At 67.0% G+C, this 10135-nt stretch overlaps 1 protein-coding gene across 1 annotated transcript; it reads left to right on the forward strand.

The window, feature by feature from the left end:
• Nucleotides 1–1808: 1808 nt before the first annotated feature.
• Nucleotides 1809–5857, forward strand: EMIHUDRAFT_459192 (hypothetical protein). Its single transcript, XM_005768563.1, has 14 exons — nucleotides 1809–1837; nucleotides 1961–2098; nucleotides 2172–2275; nucleotides 2385–2450; nucleotides 2539–2698; nucleotides 2829–3155; nucleotides 3228–3407; nucleotides 3492–3731; nucleotides 3922–3965; nucleotides 4038–4080; nucleotides 4147–4199; nucleotides 4275–4500; nucleotides 4564–4722; nucleotides 4926–5857. The coding sequence occupies exons 2-14, from the start codon at nucleotides 1994–1996 to the stop codon at nucleotides 5784–5786; spliced, it is 2568 nt and encodes an 855-aa protein (XP_005768620.1). The 5' UTR covers nucleotides 1809–1837; nucleotides 1961–1993; the 3' UTR covers nucleotides 5787–5857.
• Nucleotides 5858–10135: the final 4278 nt, after the last annotated feature.

Here is a 10135-nt window from a genome sequence, read left to right on the forward strand (position 1 = left end):
GCGGTCTCCGCCCGTAGAGGAGGCGGGCTCGCTGGATGTCGCTCGCACCCACGCAGCAGCCGACTCGCCCGCCGCACTCCTCGGCCGACCCCCTCGCCCGTAACTTCACCCGCCGCTTCGCCCGCCGCATTCTCACGCCAGCGGCTAAGGAACCCGAAAGCGCGGATCCTTCCCTCGCCCCGACCACCGCATCCGGAGCGCCTCCATCGCCACCGCCGCCGACGCCTCGCTCGACGGACCAGACGCCGTCTGGAGTTGCGTCGCCGCCGTGCTGCACGACAGCAACATCAGCTTTGCGGTCGAGCATCTCTGTATTATGAAGCGTGACTGATGAATGGCGGGATGAGAACAGGCAACATCAGCTTTGCGGACGCGGACGAGCAGAGCCGCGGGCGGGGGGAGGCGGCGGCGCGCGTGGCGCCCGCCTCGCGTGCATCGCTCGAGGCCGCGGCGGCGCTGCTCGAGGTTGGGAGAGCTTGTCACGCTGAAGCATCCCGTCACAACGCACTTCCCACGCGCTTGCCACGCACCTCCCTCCCCCCCCCCCCCCCTCCCACACACCTCCGTCCCACACACCTCACACACCTGCCTCCCGCGCACCTCCCTCCCACACACCCTGCCACGCACCTGCCACGCAGGTCGGGCCAGCAGAGCTCGAGACGGCGCTGGTCAAGGTGTCGCTGCACACGGCGAGCGAGGTTGTCGAGATGGCGAGCAGCTGCGAGCAGGCGGCGGAGGCGCGCGACGCGCTCGCGCAGGCGCTGTACGAGCTGCTCTTCATGCGGCTCGTCGATACGACCAACCTCGCCCTCGCCTCCGTCGTCGGCGACGCCGTCGGCGGGGCGGCGGGCGGCGGGGCGGCGGGCGGCGGGGCGGCGGGCGGCGGGGCGGCGCCGCCCTCGAGCTTCGTCGGCCTGCTCGATATCTTTGGTATGGAGACGTTCGAGCGAAACGGGTACGAGCAGCTGCTGATCAACTTCGCGAACGAGAAGCTGCAGGCGCTCTTCGTCTCCGAGGCGGTCGAGCTGGTCCGCGCTGAGTTTGTGTCTGAAGGCGTCCGCGTCTAGAAGTAGAGTACGTATTCTTGTCTCCCAACTAGCGCCCGAGAGGGCCACGTCCTCCGCTGTATTCACTGTCTTCCTATCCGTTGTACTCACGCGGTGCTCTCAACGCGCTGCACAATGCCGTGTTCGTGCCCTGAGGTTGGCGTATTCAGCACGTAGGCATCCGCGTCGAGCTGATCGACTCGCCCGACAACTCGGCCGTCCTCGAGCTCTTTGAGGGCGCAAAGCGGCGCGGAGGCTACCCTCGGCCGGGCTTACTCTCCATCCTCAACGAGGAGACCGCCTCGCCGAAGCCTCCCGACGACGCGCGGCTGGTCGAGGCGCTGCACCGTCGCTTTGCGGAGCACCCGGCGTACCGCAAGCCGGCAGCGGCGGAGCCGGCGACCTCGTTCACCGTCCGCCACTTCTCCGCCCAAGTCACGTACACCGCGGCGGGCGGCGGCGGCGCGGGCGGCGGCGATGTGGCGCGCTCCTTCCTCAAGAAGAACAAGGACGAGCTGCACGCGAAGCTGCCCGCGCTGATGGCCGCCTCGCGCTGGCCGTTTGTTCGCGACCTCTTCCTCGCGCGCGCCGCCGACTCTCGCCGCGGCGAGGTGGCGCGCCAGTTCGCCGCGTCGATGAAGGAGCTGACAGAGACGCTCGCGGCGACGGACCAGCACTTCATACGCTGCATCAAGCCAAACGACCGCCGCACGCCCTTCGATTTCGACGAGGCTCTGGTGCGGTCGCAGCTGCAGTCGTGCGGCGTGCTCGCCGCCGCATGCGTCGCGCAGGCAAACTTCCTTTCGCCCAATGTCTCCCCACATCTCCCCACATCTCCCCACATCTCCCCACATCTCCCCACATCTCCCCACATCTCCCCACATCTCCCCATATCTCCCGCATGCGTCGCGCAGGCGGGCTTCCCGTACCGCCGCACCTTTTTGTCGATGCTCGACGACTTTCGCGACCTACTCACCCTCGAGGAGCAGCGCCTCGCCTGGGGCGGCTCGGCGGCGGAGCGAAAGGCGATGGTGCGCAAGCTGCTGACGCAGGCGGGCCTCGCGGACAGGAGGGCCAGCTCAGGTCTCGGTACATCTCGACCGCATCTCGAGGAATCTCGCGCAGGCGGGGTTCGCCGACGAGGACTACCAGCTGGGCCGCACGATGGTCTTCGGCTCGGCGGGCCTCGAGGCGCAGTTCGCGGAGAGGGCACGCGAGCTGCGCGAGCGGCGCGAGACGTAGCCGAGAGACAGTCGAGATGGCCTCGAGATGTGGGCGAGAAGAGGTCGAGATCGCGCGAGGTGAGGTCGAGAGGGCGCGGGGGGGCGTCGAGAGTAGGCGCGAGGCGGACGAGCGGGCGCGGCAGCGGGAGGCGGAGGCGATGTCCGCGGAGCAGAAGGCGAGGCTCGCCGAGATGGAGCGCGAGCGCTCCCCCTCTCTCCCCTCTCTCCCCCTCTATCCCCGCTCTCCCACCCTCTCCCCAAAATGCGAGGCTCGCCGAGATGGAGCGCGAGCGCGAGGAGGCGCACGCGGCGATGCTCGCCGCGGCGGAGGCGGCGACGGTCGACGCGGAGAAGCGGAGGCTGGAGGCGGAGGCGGAGGCGCGGGCAAAGGATGCGGAGCTGGAGGCGACGCGCGCGGCGATGCAGCAGGAGCTCGAGGACTAAGCCGTTCAATCACTCACTCACTCACTGAACGAATTGATTGGGATGATGGAGCAGGAGCTCGAGCTCTGGATTAGCTCTCAACGGATGGATGAACTGATGAAAAGCGGTGGAGCAGGAGCTCGAGGAGCGGCGGGCCGCGGCGGACGCAGCCGAGGCGCAACGCGCTGCCGACGAGGCGGCGCTGGAGGAGGCGCGGAGGGAGGAGGAGGCGAGGCTGCTCGAGGCGGCGCAGCGGCAGCGGGCGGCGGAGGAACAGGCGCGCGCCCTCGCCGAGAAGGCGGCGAGGGCGCAGGAGGAAGTCGGCGAGGCCTTCTCCGCAATGGCGGCGGCCAAGGCCGTGGCGGAGGCGCAGGCGGCGGCGGCGGCGGCGGCGCGGGCTGCAGCAGACAAGGCGCGCGAGGGGGAGGAGGCGTCCAAGGAGGAGTCGCGCCGAGAGAGGGAGGCGCGGAGAAGGCCTCGAGCGGGCGGACATGTCCGCGACACGTCCGCGACATGTCCGAGACATGTCCGACAGGCGCGGGAGAGGTCGGAGGCGGCGCTGGCGAGCACCGAGAAGAGGCTGCAGGACGCGTCCCACCGCGCTCTCGCCGCCATGGAGGCGTCCCGCGAGGAGGCGCGCCGGCTGACGGCGGAGCGGGAGAAGGCGGAGGAGGAGCTGCGCTGCGACGGCGTGGCGCGGCTGGAGCGGCTGCAGGCGAGGGGCCGGTCCATCAGTGAGTGAGTGGGTGAAGGAGCCGTTGGATTGAGTCCCGAGGGAGGAGCTCTGGGCCGGCTGCAGGCGGAGCATCGGGCGGAGGTCGAGCTGCTGCGTGCCGCCCTCACGACCGAGGCGGAGCAGCGGGCAGAGGCGCTCGAGCAGCGGCGGCGGGCGGAGGTGGCGGAGGCGGAGCGTCTCGCTCAGGAGTGGAGGGCGCGGTGCGAGGGGCTGGAGGCGGAGGCGGCGGAGAAGGAGGAGAAGCTCGAGGCGGCGCTGCTGCTCGAGATGGGGCAGCGGGAGGAGCTGGAGCGGCAGAACCAGGCGAGATCACCCGAGATGAGCTGATATGACCCGAGATTGAAGCGAGATCGAGCTGACGGGCGGCTCGACCCCCCAAGGCGAGATGCGCCCGGGAGAGACACACACTCGAGGAGATCTCGCCGTCGCCATAGCGCCCCACATCTCCGCACGAGTCGCCAGGGGGTAGACGATGCACCGGGCGATGCACCAGGTGATGCTCGACGAGCTCTCCAACTACGAGCTGCTCGGCCGGAGGCACACGCACGCACGGTGCGCAGAGGTGCGCGGCGGTGTGTCTTGTTTACCGGCCGTCGTTTCTTCTTTTAGGCACACGCACGAGGTGCGCATGTTCGAGGGGGAGGTGGAGCTGGCGAGGGGCGAGCCGCGTGAGGCGCAGCTCTGAAGAGGCGCTGTTCACGCCTCCAGCTGCGAACAGGCGAGGGACGAGCTGCGTGAGGCGCAGCGGCAGAACGAGCAGCTGCAGCAGGGGTGCGGTGGGGAGGAGGAGCTGGCTGCGTCTCATTCGTCTTGATGGATGAGTTGAGGAATGACTGGGCTACCTAGGTCCGCGGGGATGGAGGAGCTGCTGCAGCGACTCGCGAGGGCGGAGATCGACTTCCACTCCCGCCGCCTCGAGGCGCCCCCCGCCGAGCAGACGACGCGGCAGGCCAAGGCGACGCACGATCTGTGGAACCGTCGCGGGCGCGAGACGAACCCGGGCGTGATGGAGGGCGGGCTGACGGTGGAGGGGCGCGCGCTGACCCGCGTGGCGTGGCTGTACTTCCGACAGGCGCCCCGGATCTCGCCGAGAGAGAGCCGAGAGAGAGCAGAGAGATGGCTCTTCTTCCGACAGGCGTCCGAGGTGTTGCGCCAGCGGCGCGCTGCGGCCGAGGCGAGCACACGGCGGGCCTCGGGCCTGGGCAGCGGCGGCGGGCCGAACCTGGAGCTGCTCCGGCTCGAGTACCAGTCGCTCGTCTCGGCGGCAAACATGACGCGCAAGCTCGACGAGGAGGCGCGACGAGATTTCCCGAGATCTCACCCGAGATCGAGATTCGCAAACATGACGCGCAAGCTCGACGAGGAGGTTGCCGTCGCCGAGCACTCCGAGAGGACCTGAGATGACCCGAGATGACCCGAGATGACCCGAGATGACCCGAGATGATCCGAGATGACCCGAGATGACCCGAGATGACCCGAGATGACCCGAGGTCACAGGCTGCTGTCGCCGAGTACTCCGAGATCCAGACGAGCGCGGTGCTGCTCGAGCACGCGGGGGCGGACGAGGGGCTGCGCAAGGTGCTCTCCGAGGCGCGTCGCCACCTCGCCAAGGCCGAGGAGATGCAGCGCGAGGCGCAGGCGAGGCACACTCTCGCGCACTCTCTGCCGTCGGCGCCGAGCAGCCGCGCGCTCCGTGCGAGCTCGGTGGCGGAGCCGAGGCTGCCCGGCCCCCTCTCGCTCACCCTCTCGCCGCTCCGCCCCGGCGCCATCGGCCTGGCGCACGAGGCGGGCAAGGCGTCGTACCGGGTCGGCCTCGAGAGCGCCGCCCTCTCTCGCGTGGCGGAGCACGGCCTCGCCGCTTTCGGCCGCATCACGCCGCTCCACCCCGTGGCGGCGGGCGAAGGCGCGTGGGCTGCCGCCGCGCCTGCAGAGGCGACGCTCTTCGCGTGGGCCTTCCCTCTCGCCGGCGCCCGCGGCACCGGACTGGTGCCTCAGTCAGACGAGGAGCGTTTCGTCGTCTTCGGCGGCTTTGTCTACTTTGACGGCCTCTCGCGCGTCTGCGGCGTCCGCGCCGCCTCCCCGGGGGTCGGGCTCGCCTTCGACGGGCCGAACTCGCTGCTCGACGAGCTGAGCCATGGCGCGCGGGTGCGCGAGGTGCTGCTCGAGCGCGGGCTGTGCAACCCCGCCTCGCTGCCGTCTCTCCGCGACTGCGGCGTCGACGAGCACTGGTGGCTCGCGCCGGGCCAGCAGATCGCCGACGAGGACGGGTCCGCCTGGCCGCACGGCGCGTTCGTCTGCCTGTACGCGGAGCCGTCTGCGCACCTCGACTGCTTCTTCGCGTGCCGTCCTCCTAGCTGATGGTGATGCGTCTGTGAGATGAGTATTACGCAGGACGCAGGTATGAAACATCTCTGTGAAAACATGTCTAGAGCGCTGGCCCATCTCCCCAACACCACTCAACCAACGCGCGCCGCCAATGCTGCGGGCGTGTTGCCGGAGCCTCTGCAGCTGCCCCCGGACGTCCGGGTTGTGTGGTGGAGCCGGCAGCGGCCAGCGCCGCGGCGCGGTCTCTCCTCCGCACACAGCGAACACAGTCCACGTTCTGTGCGGCACACGCGAGACTGGCTCGTGGCCGGCCCTGCAAGTTTATGCAGAATGAAAACCTAACCACTATGAGTGCTTCTAACAGCTCAGGATCGGGAAGTGCGGCACCCAGATGGAACGTACGAAGGTGGTACTCTGGTTCAGACTTAACAGTCTGAGCCTAATCTCGGCAGCCCTTTCGAGGGCCCCGCCTCTCTCGCGCCCTCAACGAGCCTGGACGGGCCCGCCCTGAACTGGTCCGTCCTCAACTGGTCCCATCGGCGTTCTCCTCGTCGGGGTTGGACCACCTTATCCCACCCGTTGCTCGCTTGCACATGGCCCGTGCCCAGCGTTGTGCCCGCCGAACGCGGAGACGGCAGTGATGTGCACGAGCAGCGGAAGTTGGCTCAGACCGGCGACTAGCGATGGCGGCGCAGCTGTATGGCGTTTACAGTGCCGTTGACTGTCTATCCATCGCTCGCGTCAATTCGCTCGTGCCAGATTGGCAGGTCAGCCTCCAGCCACGGAACGAGAGCTGTTACAGTACAATAGAGCGAACCGCAACGGCTCGTATAACGCACGGGCCCTCAGCGGAGCTGGGAAGAGGACCGCCGCAAGCGGCGTGGCGTGGAGCGGTTGTGCATCCCTCCGGGGGCCCCTCTGCGCCGGGGAGGCGTTGTTGGAGGCTAGGACGCAAGCGTCCGTCGCCCTTTTCAAACTCGGGGCCCACTCCGCTACGCTCCGACCCGAATTTGGAGGGCCTAAAAGTTTAAGGTGTTGCTGCGCAAAAGGGGTCGGACACCGGGCGCAGCTCATGCTAAGAGCTAGAAGGGGAGATAGAGAGAACAACCACCCTGTCCCGTTATTGCGTACACCAACACCACAAAACGCTCTCTCTCTCCTGTCCTCACTCAGGGGGGTCACAACTACCAAGTCCCTCGACTAGCTGCCACAGGGCGCAGCTGCCACAGGGCGCAGCTGGAGACGCCCCCCCTCAATCGGCATCCACCCCCACCCGCTCCAGCCCCACTTCTGCTGCCGAGAGAGCTGAATCGAAGCAAGCGAGCCATTGCATCTTGGCGTGCTCCTGGAGCGCGGCTTTCTGCGGCCACGAGCACGGCGGAGTCGGCGTCGTAGCGCGCATCGTTCCCGCTCATCGCCCATTCCTCCCGTGACGTGTGTCGGCCGCGATTCGATGTCGCCACCTTCATCGCCAACGAGGACTCCCTCGACTGCAGGGGGGCTCCGGCGCGGGGAGGGACTCCGCCTGCTGCGCTGGCCGACTGCGCCCTCCTCCTCCATGGGCTCGATCCGATTCCGCAGCGGCGGTGCTGCGCGGGAGGCGGCCGCGGGCACGCTGGGCTCGATCAGCGGCTTTCCCCTCAGGTAGCGCGAAAGCACGGATTTGGCGGATTCTTGGCTTCAATTTTACGAATGTCTTGGCACCAGCAGAAGGCTTGGGTCCGACATCGCCGGATTCGTGCACGGTATTCGGATTTTGGCTATTTGTTCGTGTGGGGGTATATCGCAGATTTGTCAATGGTACCGCGCAAGATATAAAGGGTGTCCTAAGGGCTCTTTTACGAATGTCTTGGCTGGCACCAGCTGAAGGCTTGGGTCCGACATCGCCGGATTCGTGCACGGTATTCGGATTTTGGCTATTTGTTCGTGTGGGGGTATATCGCAGATTTGTCAATGGTACCGCGTCTGCGACGCGGGCGCCTTGCGAGCAGAGCCCTTAGGACACCCTTTATATCTTGCGCGGTCAAAAGACAGCAGTGACGAATGTTATAAGGCGAGTGCAAAGCGCATCTCCGCTGTCGCCCGACTCGGAGCAAAGCAGAAAAGAATGTAGCGATTGTCCCTCGCACGACACTAGACCTGAGCGACGATATGACTGGGCGGCAAATGATCGGAGTGGGCGTAAGAAGAAAGAGTCGTTCTTGCGCGAGGAGAGCTCGATAAACTCGATCGAGGGGCCAAAATATGCCGCGAGGAGAGCAGAGCTGCGACGAAAGGAGGGAGAAGCCGCGAGAGCAAGGGAGCGGCAGGCGGCGGCGGCGTCGCAGGACGAGGCAGACGAGAACGACGCGACAGAGGAGGAAGCGACAGGAGGGAGAACGACGAGAGTGGGACGACCGCGAGGTGGCATGAAGGTTGCAGCGAGAATCGGCGAGAGACTGCGAAGGGAGATAGAATTCTTAAAATACAAGCCTCTCTCAAGAATTTCCAGAAGAGAATTTTACAACCAAACTCCCTCGCACGACACTAGGCACGGGACTGGCGCGCACTGGCACTAACAGTCTAACACAGGTACACCACAGGAGCCGCCTAAGCGACTCCCGCGAGGACGGCGAGGCACTTAGCTCCGTGCACTCGACCGCCCTCGCCGCAGGCAAGCTCATTCACAATCTGCTCTGCGATGGCCGTGTGAAGAACGACTGAGATGCGCTGCTTCTGCAGCCCCAGCCAGCTCTTGGTGGTCCAAGTCACCTCATCGAGGTACTGGGCCCGCGTCAGCTTGTTCTGCAGCACGTTCGCCGCCCTCCGGAGGATCTCGCCGACCCCCTTCCCGAACCCACCGAACGACTCGAACAGCAGCAGCTGCAGGGCGGACGGGCTCGGGCGCACCACGGCACTCGGGCGTCAAGCGGCAACGCCTGGATGCGTCCACCTGGCTGCTCTCCGGAGAGCAAACGGGTGCATACGAGGGTGGCGAGGAGGCGGACGGAGAGGACGGAGAGGACATAGAGGACGAGGTCGACGATGAAGACATGTGGGAGGACGCCGGCGTTGCGGATGGCGTCGCCCCTGCGCCGGACGCCGCCCACACATTGATGATGCCGACTGGGAACCTCACCTTGATGCTCGACGCCGAGGACCGGCCCAGTGGACCCGTGGGCGCACCTGCGGCGGCAGATCCCGGTCTGACGACGATCCTCTCAGCGGAGGAGGAGCGGAGGCAGCGGCTGCTGCTCAAGGCGGCGAAGCAGGCGGAGCGTCAAGAGGGGCAGCGCCGGCGCGAGGTGCACAACAGGAGGCTGCGTCGGTATCGCCTCGTCGAGGCCGTACCTCGACCCTTCCCGGAAGTCTCCTGCCTAGGCGTTTGAGGTGGTGCACCGAGTGGCGCTGCAGTGCTGGCTGGCGCACGGCGTGCAGCTCTCGCAGCAGGTGCCGTCGCAGCGCGGAGGCCGTCTGCAGCCGCGAGAGCGACGGTGCTCACTCGGCCCTTCGCCGCGTCTCGCGTCTGCAGGCGTCGGAGCCGCTGCTGCACTCGCTCCTCCTCTCGCTCCTCCCGCCCGACCTCGCGCTTGCCTCGGCGCCGCGGCGGCTCGACCTCGCCGGCCTCCGCCGCATCCTCGCGTGGCTGCCCTCCTGCTTCGACGCCGCGACGCCAGGCTGCGGGTCCAAAGCATCCCGGCGCTGCGCGCGCCACCGCCCCCGGCGCGGGGCGGGATGTCAGTTCGTGAGTTCTGTGTCCCCGTCCCTTTGCCCCACCTTCATTTCCCGCGTCAGTCCCTGAGAACTCCACTACATAGCGCCACCTCGTGAGCTGTCCTGTGAGCTATGTGCTGTGAGTCCAGCAGTCCTGACCCAGTGCTACGTCCGGTTAGACAGCGCGCCTCGTGTCGGCTCCCAAGCCAATCGTGTGCAGCGTATGTGTGCGTGTGGGCCCGTCCTCCATGCTAGGAGGTGCGTAACACCGACTGACTGACTCAGCAGGGCGCTGACCTTAATCAACACTATTCAGCTAAAAACAACCTCTGGACGCTAGACGAGTCACGAGAAACGCGCGTGCTCTCCAGCGCCAAACTTCGTTCGCACCCCCCCCCTTTTGCTGCGCGCAGGTCCGATTGTCGTCATTGGCTGGCCAGGAGAGCCAGCGCGAAGACTGCTTGGGATGCCTAGAGCCGCGGGGGGGCGGCGAGCAAAGCGTGCACGGCACGAGCATAACGGCACCGTCGGCGGGCGAAGCGCGGGACGCGTCAAAAAACAATTCCAGTTCGTTTGTACCCGAGGAGGATTTCTTGTCTCTGTCTGCCGACACGCCGCAGGCTGGCGTCGCGAATCTTGCACGTCGAGGCCAGGAGATTTTTCCCGCGATTGCACGTCGAGGCCAGGAG

This window comes from Emiliania huxleyi (assembly GCF_000372725.1).
Source record: "Emiliania huxleyi CCMP1516 unplaced genomic scaffold EMIHUscaffold_452, whole genome shotgun sequence".
Lineage (NCBI taxonomy): Eukaryota > Haptophyta > Isochrysidales > Noelaerhabdaceae > Emiliania > Emiliania huxleyi.

What these genes read in the sequence shown, in the direction of transcription:
- EMIHUDRAFT_459192 (XM_005768563.1), top strand. Translation starts at nt 1,994, where the DNA reads ATGCTCGACGACTTTCGCGACCTACTCACCCTCGAGGAGCAGCGCCTC. An exon ending in GCACGCGAGCTGCGCGAGCG is followed by an intron (nt 2,276 to 2,384) that starts GCGCGAGACGTA and finishes CGTCGAGAGTAG; the next exon opens with GCGCGAGGCGGACGAGCGGG. An exon ending in AACGAGCAGCTGCAGCAGGG is followed by an intron (nt 4,200 to 4,274) that starts GTGCGGTGGGGA and finishes TGGGCTACCTAG; the next exon opens with GTCCGCGGGGATGGAGGAGC.